This window comes from Coenobita brevimanus, chromosome 54 (assembly GCF_032717465.1).
Source record: "Coenobita brevimanus isolate Jiangsu-jjx chromosome 54, ASM3271746v2, whole genome shotgun sequence".
NCBI classification, from domain to species: Eukaryota; Metazoa; Arthropoda; class Malacostraca; order Decapoda; family Coenobitidae; genus Coenobita; species Coenobita brevimanus.
The window spans coordinates 37,306,213-37,326,941 of record NC_137007.1 but is presented as its reverse complement, the minus strand read 5'-3'; the positions used below and the strand labels follow the sequence as shown (position 1 = coordinate 37,326,941).

At 42.3% G+C, this 20,729-nt stretch overlaps 1 protein-coding gene across 1 annotated transcript in view; it reads left to right on the top strand.

Annotated features, from left to right (window-relative positions):
• Positions 1 to 20,729, top strand: part of LOC145400978 (adhesion molecule nephrin-like) — a 108,694-nt gene that overhangs the window by 74,135 nt on the left and 13,830 nt on the right. The window contains exons 11-12 of the mRNA XM_080273338.1: positions 9,989 to 10,164; positions 20,439 to 20,568. Coding sequence (XP_080129464.1) covers positions 9,989 to 10,164; positions 20,439 to 20,568 — 306 coding nt within the window. The remainder of the gene's footprint in view (positions 1 to 9,988; positions 10,165 to 20,438; positions 20,569 to 20,729) is intronic.

Here is a 20,729-nt window from a genome sequence, read left to right as displayed (position 1 = left end):
ATAGGAATGGGTTTGTGAGGATGTAAATGTGAGTGAACGATAATGGGGAGCAATTTAGGTATGGAATAGAACATGGTGGTAGGGATGATCATAAGAATTAATGAGTGCCGATAGATGTAGATATAGAACGGAAAAATATAGAAATTTTCGATTGGTGATGTAAAAGAAAACAAAGGAACGAAGATGGAAAAATTGCAATAAGTGCTGGTTGTTGGTGGAAGCAAAATTTTTAAAGAACATGAAAGTAACTATAGACTGGTAATTAAAAAAGTAAATTAACATGGGTAATCGATAATAAAAAAAAAAAAGTACCATAAACATGTACCAGTGACCCCTAAAAATAAATAGGTGGAACATGAAAAGAGACAGACAGAAGATAACAAAAAACAATACGTGGGAGACTCGACATGCTAAACAAATTTTGAACTGGATACAAAAAGCTAAAGCCGTTGTTAGCTGACCACGAATATGGGCGTAAAAATAACAGTTATATGAAACACAAACACAAAACTAACACAACAAAATAATACCCCAGTTTTGTTTCGGTACTCGTACTGCCGGAGACAAAAGTTTGCCTACTATTCCACTGCGCCTACTTCACACTTATCCCTGCCCCTCAGCTTCCCCCAGTATGCATCCTGTCACAGGGAATCATCATCTTAGGGCAGAGAGACATACCAATCCTCTCTCAGCTCAGGCATATTACCCAGCAGAGGCAAGTGTGAAATAGAAAAAGGTGGAATATTTAGCCGACTGTACCCCCATCAGTTACCCCTCCAAAAACATTCCCCCAACAGCAACTAGGGGCTGAACTCTGATCGTGCGTTTGATAATAATGAGTGAATTGGCCACCGCGGTAAGTACCCACACGGCAATTATTTCGGGGTTGTAACAGTTTCCGCAAAAGCACTGGCCATCGTCACAGCACCAACAACAACGTGCAGAGCGTAATTGTTCTTTTTTTATTATTATTAGGGGAGAGAGAGAGTAGTGAGGGTGGAAAGGGGGAAACGGAAAGGGGGAGTCTGGTGATGGGTGAACAGGGGAGGAAGGCAAGTAAAGGAATGGGGACTGGAAGTAAAAGATGGGGAGAATGGAAAGGGGAAGACAGTAGAGGAATGGTGGAGAATCGGGGGAATGGGTAAATTTTTACTTGACCGGATGATACACGTAGATGAGGAATGGGAAAGCAGCGGGAAAGGCCTGAAAAGAAAGAATAAGGAGTGTGAGACTGAGAGATGAGAGGAAGTGTATTCTACTTTGCTTGGAGAGGGTAGGAAAAATAGAAAGAGGGTAGTTCTTGTACCTTTGGGTGCGGGAGGAGAAGGAGGGAAAATAAGCGATAGATGAGTTTTCTGCCTTAGAGGGGGAGAAGAGAGCAGGAAGGAAAATAGGGGAAGGGATTGAAGGAAGGAAAGTGACAATCTCTGCTAGTTGAGGCTGAGAATGATTGCAGGAGGGACAGGAAGAGAAAAGAGATGAGGAAGAGTGTAAATGAAAAAATGAGAATATTTCCTTGATGTGGCTTAGGTGAGAGGATGCAGGATGGAAAAAGGGGGAGGAGAAAGGAGTAAAAATACGTGAGGAAAAGTGCCTGCTTGGGAGAAGGAAGGGTAGAATTAGAAAAGGTTAAGTTGGGGTGAAAGAGAAGGGGTAGGGGTGTGGAGGGGTGAGAAAAGGAGGTATATAATGAGGAGGAGGAGGATAGTTTAATGGAGGATAGAAGGCAAGAGTTTGGGGAGGTAAAAATGAGATGGGGAAGGAAGAGGAAGGTCCAGTGCCAATGGGACGTGTGGAGGGAGTGGGAGTGGGGTGAGTGTGATAATAGGAAGGGGGTGAAAATATCCTGTGTGATTTGGATACTCAGTGCTATATGCTATTATACCGTGGTTTCGATGTTATGCCTCTGTTTATGTCATTATGCACCTAGGTTCCTATCTCTGTCTGTTCATCTATCTGTCTAACACCTACTCATCTGCCTAACTGTGTATCTTCTCACTTGCCTACCTGCGTCTGTCTGTCTGTCTGTCTATGCTGCTTCTGCCTACAGTGCCTGCCTTCTCACCTGCCTACCTGTCTGCCTGACTACTCTCCTACTTGTTTTACTACCTGCCTACATACATACATACATTCCTACCTACATACCTACCTACCTACCTGTCTACCTGTCTGTCTGTCTATCTGTCTGATCACTTGATATCTTCCTACCTACCTACCTACTTACCTACCTACCTACCTACCTACCTACTTACCTACCTACCTACCTACCTACCTATCAACTCACCCACCAACCCAAGCACCCACCACACATCCTGCACTCACGCCCATTCACGCATGTCTGTTTCAAGGACGAGAAACTTTGTGGATGTCAGACGGACTTTGTATTGTAAAAGCCGTGTAGGAAATCCCTCAGGCCACTGCACTTACAGGACGCATAGTTGGCCAGAGTTGTGGAGGCGGGACTGGTGAGTGAAGGGCGGATGTGTGGGTCATTTCACTGGGGCTTATAGTTGATAGTAATTCTTGCTGTCGTGGTAGAGTTAGGGAGAAAAGTCGGTATTTTGTCTCACTGCGTCTCCTTAACACTTAGCTTCGTAGGCTGGACTGGTGGGTGAATGAAGAATGTGTGGGTCATTTCTCTGGGGCACACGGCTGATAGTTATTCTTGCGACCCTGGTAAAGTTAGGGAGAAAAGCTGGCCTACTGTCCCACTGCCCCTGCTTAACACATAGCTTCGTAGGCTGGGCTGGTGAGTGAATGGTGAATATGTGAGTCACTTTGCCAGGGCACTCGGCTGATACTTACTTAGGGGCAGAAGCTGATCTGCTGTCTCACAGCGTCTTCTTCACACGTAGGGCATGTCTGTCACATTCCCACTTGACCCATTACATTAAAGAGAATCATCTACGGATAGACGAGCATACCAACCCTCGCTCAGCCAAGGATTATTAGCTAGCAGAACGAAATTAGAAGTAGGAGAGGTGTAAAATCAGACGATCTTTTTTTTCCTCGGATATTCGTATTCTGTTCTCCACCCGTACCTGCCAGAAAACTATATGATGGAGCGTAGCTGCTGACACGTTATTACCTTTTGGTGAGATACTCTTTTCGTCCAGTATTGTGAGGATTTTGTCCGACACTCTTCTCATTCTTTTTTCATGTATTTTTACCGTGCCAGACTGCCTGATGCTAGCAGCTGTTTGAGGGACTACGTCTGACCTTGCCTCGTGGTGATACGAGTAGTTGATGTTTGTGGAAATGATGATGATATTGATGATGATGACGATGACGACGATTCTAAATGGTGGTGTAAAAATGACAGTTGCGACAATAATGAAAACATCTTTAAGAACGATGGCATTAAACATGATGATAATGATGATGATAACGATGCCTCCGATATATCTGGGTGACGAGATACCCCAGCAAATCCAGTCCAAAATAAAGATACTGTAAATATCAGACTAGCCACCCATGTGTCTCCAGCAATCAGTCTATGTGTCTATATCTATCAGTCCATCCATCTATTTATCTGTATCTATCTACCTTTATCTGTCCATCTATCTGTGTGTCTATCATTTATCTGTCTGTCTGTCTATCTATTTAACTGCCTGACGCCGCATCTAGTGAGGGGATGGCTTCGACGAAAAAAAAAATGTCCTCTAAACACTGCCTCTTGAAAATTTGTTACTTCGTTGTGAGTGTGAGTTGAGATTCTTGCTGAGTGAAACACTAAAGGACTCCAGACTAAGCCAGCGTAGGGAGGACTAGTCACACTCTGCCCTCAGCACTTGCATGAGAGAGAGAGAGAGACAGAGAGAGAGAGAATCACGCCCACACATCCACACAAATACAAATAGAGGGAGGGAGCGAGGGGGAGAGAGAAAGGCTGAAGCATACTTACATAAATAAAGCCAAAACACACACAACACGATCAAAGCACACACACACACACACACACACACACACACACACACACACACACACACACATAAAAGACACAGTTCATTTCTCTCTAAATGCTCTTTGACAGCCCTCCTACACTCATGTCAGGTCACCCCGCCTTCACCTCTGACCTCTATCGCCCTCTCATGGTCGGAGTAATTCTAGTTTTCTATTCCTGCAAATGCCAGACGATATTATTCACCTGAGAGCGAGCATAGGTGTCAAAGAATATATAGATGATATTTAGCTGAGATTCTGCCATATCATCCGAAAAGTGTTCATACGGTCACCTTTAGCCTCTCCATGCTCGGGACAGTTCTGGAAGTTTTTTTTTTTTTTTTTTTCAGCACACTCAGACGATTTTGCCCAGAAGAGAGATAATCATAGTAGCCTGAGGGTGTTATCACTGTCATCCTCTACCTTCTCATCGTTGATACAGCTCTAGTATTGTTTTCCAGCTAACCCCAGATTATTTCACTACGCTTAGAGTGAGTAGAGACATCTGAAATTGTTCATACGGTCTTATTAACTCTTATCATGTTCGGGACAACTCTAGCAACTATTTTGTCCCACCAAACGACAGACGATCTAACTGAGCTAAGAGTGAGTCATAGGAGCTCGTGTGATGATAATATTCTCATCACTAAAAATCATCGTGAACCTAATTTGCATATAAAATTATCTGTTTAATTCTGGATATATAATAAGAATACCGAGTCTTTCACAACCAGTCTCAGGCGTATATTTTGAGTATACATGATGTTAAATACGAGACTGGCTGATTATGCTTTTGGCCCTCGCAGTTACCAGTCACTTCACAGTTAAACGAGACGTAATATCTATGTGAAAATGCAACAGAATCAGACTACTCCTGGCAATATTTAACTGTTTTTAGACATTTTATCTCTCGTGAAGTTTAGATGACATTCTGCATAAATAAAACCCTATAAACAGTGCGAGGTTGAACTTTGCTCTCTCACTCACTGTCACTCTCTCACACACCCTCCCTTACTTTCTCACTGACTCGCTGTATCTCCCGCCGGCACTCCGCTAATCAAGAGAGTGGAGCAAAGCCGAGGTGTGTGTGTGTGTGAGAGAGAGAGAGAGAGAGAGAGAGAGGGGCTCTTTTTGCATGAATAATGTTTGAGAGTTCTGGCTTGTATATATGTGTGCCTGTATGCTATTTGTTTGTGTCACTGTGTGCGTGGGGGGGGAGAGGAGGGAGGCTTTGATGTATGTATGATTTTTTTTACACTGATCCCGTGTGTATATGTAATAATGTGTGTGTGTGTGTGTGTGTAGGAAGAGGAGGAAGAAGGGTTTATTAAATGCATGAGTGGTTCTGTGTGTGTGTGTGTGTGTGTGTGTGTGTGTGTGTGTGTGTGTGTGTGTGTGTGTGTGTGTGCGTGTGTGCGCGCGCGCGCGCGCGGAATCTCCCCAACATATTCACCCTCAAATATCCTGAATTTCAAAAGGACGAAAGAGAAAAAGGGAAAAATGAAGAAGAAGCCATAGGAGGGAGTAAAGAATGAAATATGGCCAGAGAAGGGAAAAGGAAGGGTAAGAGAGGCGAGAAAGGAAGAGGGAGAGGTGAAAATATTCTTCCAAATGTCAAGCGAAAAGAAATGTTTTATCATCATCATCGCCGTCCTCGTCGTCGTCGTCGTCGTCATCAGTCATCATCATCATCATCATCAGTCATCACCATCAGCCATCATCATCACCATCATCATTATCATCATCATCATCATTATACTTAACCCTGTACCCCAAGGACTAGTTTGAAAGATATGATCAAGAAAGCGAAACTGAAGAACATATGGGTGGGGGAGGCGAAGAAGAAGAATGGGTGAAATAAAAGAAGCCTGTATTGAGGAGGGAAGGAAGAAATATGAAAATAAGCAGAGGAGAGAGAGAGAGAGAGAGAGAGAGAGAGAGAGAGAGAGCAGTGACAGAGAGACAGGGAGACACAGAGAAGACAAACACATAGATCAGCAGAGAAAGACAAAGATCGAGGAACTGACACAACATTAACAGACAGACAGCAACAACAGACAGTCAGACAGAAACCAAAAGCATAAACAGATAAAGAAAGATAGAACAACAGAGAAAAACAGAGACAAACAGACGAAATGTGAAACTAGACGCAAAACAGGAAGAGTAGGAAAACATAACGTAGGCGGTGCATTGGAAGTGGAAAATTGAAACAAGTGAAACAGGAAAGTGTAAGTTAAACTGTTCTCTCCCCCCCTCCCCCCCCGACTTATCTCACCGGTACAAGCAAGAAATATGTGCACACACCCGAATGCACATGCGTACATACATATACACATACATGCATAGTTGGTATATGGACGGACAGATAGATAGGCAGGTTGATAGATGGGTCTTTTTCACACACACACACACACACACACACACACACACACACACACACACACACTCCCTCTGATGGTGCGTGGGAGGACTGCTGAACCTCAGGGAACGGATTACCTAGCCTATGTCAAGAGTCGGATGCATAATTGAACACACACACACACACACACACACACACACACACACACACACACACACACACACACACACACACACACACGTTACGCCGTCTCACCAGGTCCAGGAGGAAGAGTTAAGACGTGGGAGTAAGAAAGTTGAAAATGCACGGGAAAAGAAAGTTAAGAAAAGAGGGAGGGAAAGAACTTAGAGATATGACAGAATTAAAACGAAAATGGTAAGAAAACATTGAAAAATAAAATACCTGGGTAAATTAAAAAGAAAAATTATACGAAAGTTGAATAGAGTTTGGATAAAAATGAAGACGAAGAGAAAAAAACTAATAAAAAAAGGTTAAAAAATAAGCCAGCAGAAAAGAAGAAGGCAGGAGCTGGAAAAAAAAAGGGGGGTAGAACGCAGCTAAAGCCATAAGGAAAAAAAAAGTATATATAAAGAGATTGAAGATAGCAGCCGAAAAGTGGCAAGAAAACCAAAAAAAATAGTTGCAAATACAAAGTAGCGTCTCTGATCCATAACAAAAAAGAACAAGGAAATATATGAAAGAGAAGAAAAAGAAGAAATTGACGAGAAATAATGAGAGCCGAGAAAAAAATGGGTAAAAAAATATCTCAAAGGGATATTTGAAAAGTCTCCGAAAACGAGAAAGAAAAGAAAAAGAAAGGAGGCAAGCGGAGAGAGAAAGAGAGAGAGAGAGTGTGTGTGAGAAGTTGACCTGAGGTGCTCGTAAGGATGTTCAGGGGCTCTCATATTCTAGAGAGAGTGAGAGAGAGGGAGAGAGAAAGAGAGAGTGACTAAGGGAATGAGTGAGACAGATAGACAGACGGGCAGACAGAAACACACACACACACACACACACACACACACACACACACACACACACACACACACACACACACACCAGGGCCATTCGGCATTCACAGGCCAGTGTTCCTCTCTCAACTTTGCCTCCTGTCAAGTTGCTGTGGCCCCGCTGTGAAAGGCTTTGTTTACCTGGGCCATTTTTCTAGTTTATTATATTTTACTCTTTTTTTTTTTAAGATTTTGGGTAGTATTTTCAGAGGCTCTGGGGACGCTAACCAGTTTTTATAATAGATGAGTCTCAGTAGCATCATAATTTTTTCAGAAGTCATTAAATGTGATTGTATTTTCCACGTTTTATTTCATTGTAGTTTAGTTGTGAAGTGTTTGGTTGCTTTTGTGAGTGAAGGTACAAGTATGGACAAGCATTTCACACACACACACACACACACACACACACACACACACACACACACACAACACTGGGGACTTGGGAGTAAAGTGTCAAAAGTGTTCGTCGCCTCAGTATTTTAGAATCAACGACAGTGCTTTTGTCCTGATACGCGACATTTTTCGCCCTCTCTGCTCGACTCTCACACACACACACACACACACACACACACACACACACACACACACACACACACACACACACACACACACACACACACACACACACACACACACACACACACACACACACACACACACACACACACACACACACACACACACACACACACACACACACACACAGGTCAAGTCATGGCAAGTGCCTATCGTATGTGCCTCCTTTGTCACACTGCAGCACAAGTTCAGTCGACTTCCGTAGCATGAAGTTTATTGTTAATGACCTCCCCTGCTTTTAGTTAGCTCAGAACAGGCCAAGCTGGGTTAAGGTCAAGCTGGGTTAGATTAGGTTTCCCCTCCCTTCTTAACCTTCTCCCTCTTCCATTCCTTACTCCCCCTTTCTCCTCTTTTTCCTCTCCCTTCTCCCTCCCGCCTCACCAGCCACGCCTCTGTAACGTAGAGAAACAAAGGATTTTTACGTGTCTTCTCTTTCATCCTTCTATGGTTTTTATTTCGTCTCTTTCCTTTCACTCTCTCTGTCTCGTTTATCTTCCTATAGTGTTTCGTCTTTTATTCCCTCTTTCCCTTTTTATAATTTTTTCTTCCCTTCAATACCTGTTTTTATGCCATGTATTCCTGTATTTTGAGATATATATATTTTTTTCTCTCTCTCTAACTAGCTAGCCAGCTGTCTGTATCTATCTCTCTATCTCCATTTCTGTCTCTATCTCCGTCTTTTTCTTACTTCCATTTCCCCCTTAATATTTTTTCTTTTTCTTTCCTTTCTCATATTTTTCTGCAGCATTATTTTTCTTCTCCTCGTTCCCCTCTTCATTTTTCCATGTCATTTTTTTTTTTTTGTGTGTGTGTGTAAGGTGAAACGTAGAGCAAGAGACTGTGTTCATAAACTACAGTTGAGAGAGACAGACAGACAGACAGACAGAGACAGAGTTTTAACATTTTAGCCTGTCCCTCTTTTCGATTTTTTCTTTTAATACTGCACAGACCTCTTCTTCAGCCTGGGAGCTACTTTACAGCTATCAGAGGATGTTACTCAGCCTCCACGGGCACCCTAGGAGTGAAGGGATTAAAGAAGGATGTACTGTGCATAACCCGACCTTTTGGAAGAATCTCCTAAGAGCTGGATTAATTGCCTTCAGACAGAGAGAAAGTAATAATGATAGCAGTAACAACAGTGATGACGATGATAGCAGTAGTAGTAGTAGTAGTAATAGTAGTAGTAGTAGTAGCAGTAGTATTTTATAATTATTATTAATGAATGATAGTGTGGGATTCATTTTTTCAGCTTCCCTCCGTCATAACTGTTCTCTTTTTACATTAACTTGGCCCAAATTAACTTCCTTTTCCAGCTTCTTGTTCCTCAGTGGCAGAAAAAAAAATGAGATAAGCTCTTCTTCTTGACTATCATGATATTCTAGAGTCAGCCTCTTGTTACGAGTCACCATTCAACATGGGGAGATTGTAATTGTTAGTCGATAGTGAAAAAAAATAGTATATTATTCATCGTGACACAGCTGAGACTAGTGTATTATTACCATCAGTTATTTGTAGTTTGTGTGTGTGTGTGTGTGTGTGTGTTATCGACTTCCTAAAAAAAATAGTCGAACCAGAATGACCATAGTTATACGAATGTCCTCTATAGGGTGAAATATCAATCACGCAGACCAGAGTACAACAGCGTTAATTAGGTGTTTTTTCCCGGGCGTAATTGCTTGGAAAACATCACTGAATACTAGCTTATTACGTAATTGGCCGGAAGCAGTAATAGCCTTTGCTGTCTCTCTTTCCATTTATTTTGTTTGTTTATCCCAGCAGAGAGAGAAAAAAAAAAAGAAGTCAACGTTTTCTAAATAATATAATTTTTCTGTGTGTGTGTGTGTGTGTGTGTGTGTGTGTGTGTGTGTGTGTGTGTGTGTGTGTGTGTGTGTGTGTTTTTGTAATTTTAATATTCTGTCAGCCAAATAAGACCTTCTTTATTCTTCCTTCTCCATCAAGCATACAGGACCCGCACCGCCACCACCACTCCCCGGGATCTACACAGCTCTAAAAAGAATCCATGCTTTTTTCTTTTCTTTTTTCAACATTTTTTTCAATTTTTCATTGCAATTTTTCACCCAATTCCCATTTCCTTCTTCCCTAGGCAAACCAGACTCGCCCAGAAATTGCACTGCGATGGACGGCACAAGGACGTCAGTGCGTGTGGTGTGTGTGGCAGGCAGCAGCGGAGGCCTCACGCAGCATTTCATTCTGCACGCAACACAGCGACATGCAACACACACCATCAACCTCACCGCACTTGCAGTTCCAGACTTCATTGTGAGTTTATTTTTCTTACTTGCAACGGAGATTAGCAGGTGTTCTCGGTGATTATGTGGTCTGTGATATATATATATATATATATATATATATATTTTTTTTTTTTTTTTTTTTCCAAGCAGCCTATGGGAAAGTCTGTCCTTTTTTTTCTCCTGAAGTGTCATCGGCACCGTGCCCACGGCAGTTTGTTAGCAAAATCCGTATAATGCCATCAACATTTGCAGTAGTTGTACAGACCAGATGGTGTATAGAGTATATACAACAGTTTATACTTATTTCGCAGCCTTTATCTTCAAGGCAGACCATTTGCGAACTTCGTCCATCATCATAATCTCTGTCTAAGGTTATATCCAATTGCTCATCATCAAAACCTCATGTTCTTCCAACCTCATCAAGTAACCAACTTTTCAGTCAGTTGCGACTCCCCTCATGATACCCCTATACCACATCCAAAGTTGCTTCGTTATCATTAGTTACAGATATTTGCGACAACCGGGACATCTATCTTTACTGCACTGGTGTCTGCTGAAGTACGTACAAGGTACACTGCAGTCTCGGACCTTCTGAAAGGAAGAGAAATAGCCGACATATACCCTTCATGCTGGCCAATAACTAGTCAAAAAGGGGTGTCCGTAGCGAGGCTTCTTATGTATACGAGTATTGGCTATGTCTATATTTGTCAGAATCTTAACTAGCTATTTATCATTCATGCATCTTACAGGTATCATTCTGCAGCTATCTTTCAGACTACCTACAACAATCTGTCATTCATGTCAACAGTAATTAGCGTTCTACAGTGTTCATTCATGCCAGCTGTAATTATCAATCTTCATTTATCATTCATGCCACAAAAAATAATTTCTTACAACTCTCATTCACACCACCTCTGGCTGTCATTTCCTATAGCTGTCATTCCCACTTCCTATAGCTATCGTTCTTCATTTATCATTCATACCACTTACATCTATTATTACCTACAACTGCCATTCATACCACTTGCAACAGCCTTTCCCTTCACCTGTCATTTTGCAACTATCACTCCATCTTCCTCCTGTCATCATCCACAGCACCTACAACAATTGATAAACACACACACACACACACACACACACACACACACACACACACACACACACACACACACACACACACACACACACACACACACACACACACACACACACACACACACACACACACACACACACACACACATTCTTTACACCTCCTTTATTCATCCCATCGCGCAGCCCGACGTTAAACCCAGGTCGCGCCCCCGTCGACGTTCCGGGTTACGCTCCGGTGCAAGGCTCGTATCGTTTAATTAACCGCCGGGCTGCGATGCGTAATGCGTATCTGCGCTACTCATTACGCAACGACCTGGTTCCCGCGTTATTCTCGTGGGAAGGGAACGTAATTGGTTCAGACTGAGGAGAGAACGAGCTTTTAGGGTAGTTGCTGTGAAGGCTGAGTTTCGTAATATTATTAGTGATGTTAATTTGTCATTCTTTCTATCTGTGTATGAATTTGTTTATATGTCTATCTGTCTGTCTATATATTTGTCTGTCTGTCTCTCCCTCTGTCTGTCTCTCAGTCTATATGTCTGTCTGTCTATCCATCCATTCATCTACCCATCCATCCGCCAATCCATCTATTTATTTATTTATTTATTTATCCTTCCATCCATCCATCCATATCTCTGTCTATCTGTCTATCTATCCATCTACCTATCTATTTATCCACCTCTATCTGTCTGTGAGTCTGTCTGTCTGTCTATCCACCTCTGTCTGTCTGAGTCCATCTGTCTATCAGTTATCCACCTCTGTTTGTCCATGAGCCCATCTGTCAATCTATCACTCAATCAATCTATTTCTTCCTGACCGTCTATCTACCCCTTCTCTGTCGAACTGGCGAGAGACTAAGAAGAAGGACTGGATATTTGAGGTGTCTCTGGGAGAGATGTGCGTCGTAACATAATTAGTGTTTTAAAAAGGGAATTAATTACACGTCTAGAGCATTGTGCGTTTATCGACTTATTCGTCTGTCTATCTATCTGTCTGTCTATCACATGGGTACAGAGTGAGAGAGAACTGGCTTTTAAACCTGTTACTGGGAGGGCCTCTTTCGGAATATTGCCAGTGGAGTAGGAGAAGAAAAAAATATAGAAATCCTTTTTTATCATTTATCTGTCTGTCTCTTTGCCAGTCTACCTGTCTGTCAGCTTACCTACCTCTCTATCTCGACTCAAAAACGACCCCTCTTCTCACAGCTCATAATATCATAATAATGACAGTAGTAGTAGCAGTAGTAGTAGTAGTAGTAATAATAATAATAATAATAATAATAATAATAATAATAATAATAATTATATATATAATAATAATAATAACAGCAATAATAATAATAATACCACTATTATTATTTTATTTGGTGTTATTATTATTATTATTATTATTATTATTATTATTATTATTATTATTATTATCATCATCATCATTATTATTATTAGTCTTCGTTTTTGCCTTCATTATTAGTATTATTTTCATCGTTATCATCTTTACCCTCTTTATCCTTAATGATACGAGCAAGAACATACGAGTAAAACCTCCAAAGTCTAACCCAAAAGTTAAAGTCATCCCTTCCTCACCCTCAAAATTGCACTCGGGTTCCGCACAACAAAAACAGAAGTACAGGACTATTGAACCCAACGCAAAAGGTATCGTGCCCTGGTTTACGATGGACAAGAAAATGAAATAACAACAGACACAGGTGAAACATTAACACTCTAAGGCTTCCATGCTCACACTCAGCTTAATAAAATCGTCTGGCGTTAGCTGGCATGGAGTACTGGAGCTGTCCCTACCATGAGAGGAGTATGGTGTCTGTCCGTAATTGTGGCATCTTAAAATTAGTGAAGTTTGGAAGCGATGGTACACTGCTATCCGTTCCAGCTAACGCCAGACGATTTTATTCAGCGGAGAGTAAGTAGAGACGTATGTTAATATGCTGATTCGGTTATACACAGCATCATCAACGCCTTCATTACGGTGACGTCTCTCGTATATATTAATTACACTACCATCAGGCGATTTCATTCACTGTAATCAAGACACCGTAGTGGCCAGGGACAGAAACAGCCACTTTTAACCTATTCACTGTGAGGAGGCTGACTATTGGCTGAGTAAAATCGTCCTGTGGCATCAAAAATGTAATAGAATATGTTGCCATGCTGAAGGGACAAATGGCTGATGCGTTAGAGGAACACTCGAACACTCAAAAGTTCTTTATAATGTTAGTGAAGAACAGGAAGCTCTTTAATCCATCTTCTACGGCACTTTTTCCTGAGGTGAATAAAATTATATGGCCCCAAAAGCTTCCTTTGGCTACAAGGGTCAGCAAGGGGTAGTTGGGAAGCCAAAAGTAAATAAACATGGCGCCTGACGATATATAACTGGCTTAATCACTCTTCTGTCAATGGCGGCACATTATGGAGGTAGGTGGAAGGGCCCACTAATCACTCATGCAGTGCCATACTACCTTCCGGTGTCTCTACACTGAATGACAAGCCGAATGGTTTTTTGTAACCAAGGAAATAATTTAATATGTTGGGTGGTGACTGCAGAGAAATAAAAATCGTGACGCCAGCTGGTTTAGTAATATCAAACGCCATTCGGGGTGAAGGTCAAGTGCCGTGGTCGCATTGATTCCAGTCGCCGTGAAGGCCTGGAGGTTTTACGATCATGCTGTGCCACAAAGAACGTAGGCTGGTCACCTGCCCTTGACCCTAGTGCCATCGCAATCTTATCCCCGGGTCATTTTGAGCTTAGAGGAGATATCTCGAGTGGAGGAGTTAGATACAGATAACCCTTTTATTACAAGAGATTCTCCCTAAACGGAATGAAAATCGTATGGACGTAGCAGGAGTTAGACCAAAGATGGCATTCCTACAGCCCAGTGACATATATATTTTTAAAATCTAGCTATATCCACACGATTTTATTAAGCTTAGAAAATGCCTCTTGTAGCGAAGGAATATACTGTATGAGAGCTATAATTAATCTCACCGTTTCGAAATCATAGAATCGTGTGGCAGCAGTAAAATACAACGAGAAGAACGCGCTCTGGGTGAAGTGCTTCATGTGCACCCTTGTTAATATCAGACGCGTGTTGCAAGCTTTGGCGAGAACACGTAATAAAAGTGGATGCAGTGTCGCTCGTTACAGATGTGGCGGGGGAACAGAAAGAGAGAGAGAGAGAGAGAGAATCAGACAGACAACAGTCAAACAGACAGACTGTTTGTGCCTTTGTGTATGTGTGTGTGTGTGTGTGTGTGTGTGTGTGTGTGTGTGTGTGTGTGTGTGTGTGTGTAGATAAAGCTTTCAGTAACTCCACCACGAGGGTTCACTTATTGGCTAAAGAAAATTGTCTGGGTACAGCAATAAATAAATGAATAAATAAAAATTATCATAAAGTAAAACTGATGTCCTCAGGCTGTCGAGGTTAACCTTTCGTTCTTTATAAGCACCATTTTATAGAATTTCCCAAGCACTGAATATTAATGACAAATTTGCCGCAGGCGTTGCAAAATAATAATAATAATAATAATAATAATAATACCTCTACAGTACGGTGACATCTTTCTAATCTTTTCTTTTGTATTACCAGTTTTTATTATTCACCTTTGGAGGAGTCCTTTAGTAACTTTGTTCATCAGTCGCTCTTAAAGCACCACGAAACGGTATCTCCTAAGAAGAAGCTAAATATAGTATTAACTCCCAGACTCTGAGAGTTATACCAGAGGCGAGGAAAATCTTATGACGTTAGCAAGACTAAATTAGATGAGCCGTCTCCCTAGGCTTAAGTTTCAATTAACCTTTTAGGTATTTGGTTGAGTAATTTTGTTGTTGCTTCACATTAATTTACCTGTAATTCCCTTATAACCACTTAACTAAACCAGCTGACACGAGGGAAAGATTTAGCTCACAGACGCAACTCGGCCATGAGATAGCACCACCATAACCTCTTCCTGCTCTGCCTCCTAATTGTGCCATAGCTTAGTGCCTCCCTCTTAAATCCACACAAATGCACCTCCGCGTCCTCGGTACTCCATTGCGAGTCGAGGGGATACTTAGGCAGCCTTCCAAACAGGACCTGTAGACCCTCGTTATGTTTCCCTCTTGTCTCTGTTCACCCTTTAGTGCAATACGGGACCTGGATGTAAACCGATTACTGTGGGCTGTGTTCTAGGGGAAGGCTGGGACTTGGCATATACCGACTACCTTCCTTAGCAATCCTTGTATAGTCGATAGCCAAAAATAGAACAAATTCTGATAGGTACTGGTCTCAAGCCTTTTTTCTTCATCTTTTTTTTCTTCTTGCCCTGTTCACCCCGCAATAAACCTACAGGCTGGGGACCTACATTCAAACAGACTGCTGTTCTGAAAGAAGGCTGAGACTTGGGAAATATTGATTGGTTGCTTTAATAAACTTTCCCTGTAACCGTGACTGTAATATTTCATCTTAATATTCCCCTTGTCCATTTTCGTTCAGCAGTATAAGAAGGAGCCTGGATACAAACCTTCTTCTCCTAGTTACGTTGCAGAGGAGGAGTGGGTCTCAGCAAATACCGACTAGCCACATTAATTATCCTCGTGCAGTCAATGTGCTTCAGTCTAAGCAGTCTTCTTCTATCCAAGTTGTTCCTGTTCATCCACCAGTCCAATTGGGAGCGTATATGTAAGCCGACTACCGTGGCCTGTGTTCTAGAGAAAGACTGGGGCTTGGCAAATGCTATCTACCTTAATAACCCTCGTGCAGTTAGTAAGCATGAATCTAAGCTTTCCCTCTTCTTCCTTAGTAGGGCGGTCTGTTGGTGGGTGCCCTGGTTATGGACATTAGCGTTGGAACATTAGTGCTGCAGTGTTATCCCCGCGAACTGTGCTGTTGTGACATTCCTGTGGCCAAAGTTGGAGCATTGCACTGACCTTTGGCCCTCCTCCTCCTCCATTTCCTTCTACTCCTCCTGGTCCCCTTCTTCCCCCTCTCCTCCTCATCTTCCTCCTCTTCCTTCGCCTCCTCCTCTTCCATAACTGTCTGCTATAAGCTTCCCTGCCTCATGCCACACACATCTGTTTTCGTTCTTCTTATACTGCCCCATCCCATTCTAGCCCCTTCACTAGGAGATGAATTCTAGTATGCTTAGTAATATCGTCTAGACGTAACAAAAATAAAATACAGATGATGTAAGGTGAGGTTAATAATACTGACTGGTGACAGCAAGAATATAATACAGAAACCATTACAGCAACCTAACAGCCTGTCCCCTCCTATCCTATCCTATCCTATCCTATCTTCTCGTACCCTCTCCTGTCATGTCCCGTCCAAGCCTCTCCTATCCTACCTTATCCCATCCCATCCTGTCTTATCCCAAGCTGTTCTATCATGTCCTGACCTACCCATGTCCTATACCGTCCTTTCCTGTCCCATCTTCTCCTATCCCACTCTGTCATATCCTGTCGTGTCCTATCTAATCCTATCGTGCCTTATCCTCTCCTCTCCTGTTCTAGCGTATCCTGTCCTACCCTATCCTAACATGTGTTTTCCTCGCCTATCCTAGCCTGTCCTAGCCTATCATATCCTATCCTATCCATCCAATCCTTTCCTATCCTACCCTAGCCTGTCCTGTCCTGTCCTATCCTGTTCTATATTATCCTATCCTATCCCATCCCATCCCTTTGCGTCTCATCCTATTCTGCCCCATCCCATCCCATCCCATCCCATCCCATCCCAGTCCGGCCCAGCCCAGCCCATCTTATCCCATCCTGTCCTATCCTATCCTATTCTATCCCAGTCTGTCGTATCCTAACTACCCCACGTTATCCGGAACTTCCCAGCCTCCTTCAGAATTGCAGTCTCAAAAGTTATCCCATACCGCCCACAGCCAACCCATTCCGTCTCAGTCTGTCCCTTCCCGTCTACAGCTGCCCTATCCCTTTCCGTCCCAGACCATCCCGTTTCATACCGAATAGTCCCATCCCACCTAAAAATAACACACACACACACACACACACACACACACACACACACACACACACACACACACATAAAAAACCGTCTCTGTGATATATTTAGATCAGAGTATGTGATATTACAGTATATTTTTCCTTAGTTTTATTTTTCTCCTGTGAATATAACAACTCAAGATCCCCTTAACATATCTTTCAATGTTTTTCACCCTAATTTTTTTTCTTTCTTTTTAGGATAAGCAGTTCAGGTGTATATGATTCTCTCTCTCTCTCTCTCTCTCTCTCTCTCTCTCTCTCTCTCAAGGAACTATTGTACTCGCAGTTAACATTAAAAGGATCAGCATTATAGCCTCTGCGTAGGACCTCTGAATTCACTAGCACGGGATGGAAGTGCATTGAAAGTTGAGATAATGGCAGCTCGTTAGAGAGAGAGAGTTTCATAAGCTCATAAAGTGCTTATGTTGAGTAAGTGGGTTTACAATTCTTTTATCGTCTTAGTTTTAAATGAGAGAGAGAGAGAGAGAGAGAGAGAGACAACAGACAGACAGAGACAGAAACAGAGAGAGAGAGAGAGAATTTCACAAGCACAAGAACTGCTTAGGTTGAGAGTGAGAGGTTTGTAATCCTTTTATGTTAGTTTTAAGTGTGTGTGTGTGTGTGTGTGTGTGTGTGTGTGTGTGTGTGTGTGTGTGTGTGTGTGTGTGTGTGTGTGTGACAGACAGACAGGGAGACAAACAGATTTTAAAAGCTCGTAAAATGTCTGGTAAAAATAAGAGCAGAAAACAGAGAGAAATTTCCTAAGTCTTAAAATTGCTTTCACAGTTCGTCAAAATTTTTCAAAAAGATAAAAATGTCCCACTTTAGATAATGCACATCTTCCCTAATGGACTCCTGAACAAGAAACTCTAATGTAACAGTTTTTCCATTTTGTAACAGGGTGTGGACAAGGCGAGTTGGGAGAGACTAAAATGATTAAATGTAGGTGTGCCGTATTTTTTACGATAGCTCTCTTTCATTCATGTTTCCCTCCTTTTTCCGTGTTTTTGGATCCTTTGGGTGATGATGATGATGATGATGATGATGATGATTTAAGCAGTTTGACCCATTTGCGCTGGATCTCTGTTGCTTGGTCTTTCTCTTCTGTGTTATTCCTGTGCTTCGCTTTCTGCATCTTACCCACCTCATTTTATGATTTGGATGGTACAGTATACTTAATATGATTGTGATAATGACGACAGCGATGATAATAAGGAAGACGATAATGAGAATGATGATATTGATGATGATAATTGTGTATGATAATAATGATGCTGATAATGGTACAGTCACTACACCGCTAATGATTATAATGATGGTAATGATGTGGACTGTGGTATAATGATTATGATGATGAGGAGGAGGAGGATACTAAAATAAACACTGTAAGTCACTCATAATGTTCCAGGTATATTGCAAAGCACGGGAAAATTAACAACACACCCAGGGTTATGTGTGTCGAGTGGAGTTTATGATTTGGGGTGGAATTTAGAAACTCGTTAGCAAAGGAAGCGACGTCCATTGCTTAGTGCGGAAAGGTGTGGCTGTCATTTGAGCCGTATCTTTGTGGACTTAGGTCTGCTGAACGAGGTGGTTGGAGGAGAGGGAGACCGAGAACGAGGTAGAGAGACCAGGAGGTGCAAGAACATGGTAGGGGAGGAGAAAGAGCCCAATGAGGTGAGGAGACAAAGAGGTGCAAGTGTATGTAGGGAGGAGAGAGATCCCGAGAATGAGGTGGAGAGACAAGGAGGTGCATGGGTTTGGTGGACGAGGAGAGAGAGGCCGAGAATGAGCCTGGTGTGTCTAGTGGGAAGCGGGATCATCATTTAGCTAAAGACGAAAATGACGCCTCACCCTATCTCAGGCCGGATGGCAGCACCCGTGTTTCACGCACTCCCACTTTTTATTTCCTCCCATATGTATTAACCCTTTGACTCTGATGACACAGTTTTAATTTTAATGAAGCAACCACCATAATTATTTTATTCAGCTCAAGAAAGACCTCTCGTGCTGAGGGGCTTACGGAAAAAATAATATGTCTAACCTCTCCAGATCGAAAAATTTCTCCAAACCTGAACCAATTCGTTTGGCGGTAACAAAGATCAGCAAAAACAGTCACCAAATTAAATGTGGTAAAGGAACAAAAACTAACCATATTGTGCACTAACGCTTGTGTGAGTAAATGCTCTGTAACCTTTGGCCTTAACAAGCTTCAGTTCTGGATAAACAAACTCTGGATATAAGTTACAATCTTTGTTTTAGCGAAGAAACAGATATTGAGGTTTGCTTTGTTATGATATAGACGTTTGTCAAAAATCACCTCCTGGATTTAATCACTCATTCATCCTTGCCCTTATTATTCTTTATTCAGCATTCATTCTCCCCCTAATACTCACTCACTCTTATTCTCATTATGTCGTATTCATTCATTCTCTCACTCTAATTCTCACTCACTCTTATTATCATCGTCTTATTCATTCATTCACTCAATTATTCACACGTTCACTCACACACATATGCACACGTTCACCCACACAGACACAATTACTCCTACTCTCATTCACTCTCTTAATCGTGCCCTCACTCATCCACTCAGTCCCTCACTTGGTAGTAATTCACTCGCTCATTCATACCATCATTCACTGACATTTTCTCGCTCCTACTCTCACTCTCTCACCCATTCTTTCCTCTCTCCCTCCCTCGCTCACTCACACTCTCTTTCACACTCTTACTCACTCACTCTTCCTCCTTCACCTTCTCATCCTCATTACGTCTGCTCCACTCAGTGTCTCCATTTCTCATCTCTTTTATCAACACCTCTCTCTTTTATCCGATTTTTTCCCAAACATGGTCTCACTCTCATTCATTCCCGCTCTTGCCCTCGCTCACTTTATCTCTCTCCCTCTCTCACTGGCTCACTTTCACACCCCAGCGGATATTTGGGTTGGCTGCAAGAGATCAGTATTGTGGTTGGTATCAGGGCCGTTCTCTAAGTCCTACACAATCTCTCTCTCTCTCTCTCTCTCTCTCTCTCTCTCTCTCTCTCTCTCTCTCTCTCTCTCTCTCTCTCTCTCTCTCATTATCAAAGACGTGAGAATGGAGTAAGAGGCGGTATTATTCTCACCCACCCTTATCTCTCAGTTTCACTCACTCAGGCAGACTCCCTCATTCTCCTTTCCTCTCCCTCTCTCTCACTTCCTCATGTTCCCCCAGGTATCAGGACTGGCGGCGGGAGGACAGTATGAGGTGGGTATAAGGGCGGTGAATTCTAAGGGCTCCAGCGAGGACACTAGACTTACCCTCACAAGCACTTCATCCAACGCATCCGTCTATCGTCTGCACGGTGAGTGTGTGTGTGTGTGTGTGTGTGTGTGTGTGTGTGTGTGTGTGTGTGTGTGTGTGTGTGTGTGTGTGTGTGCCGTAGCTTTGTGTTATTCTGCTACGGAACTACGTGAACTTCCGGAATTTAAGAAGTGGACGTTTTATATCAGGCATTCGCAAGTT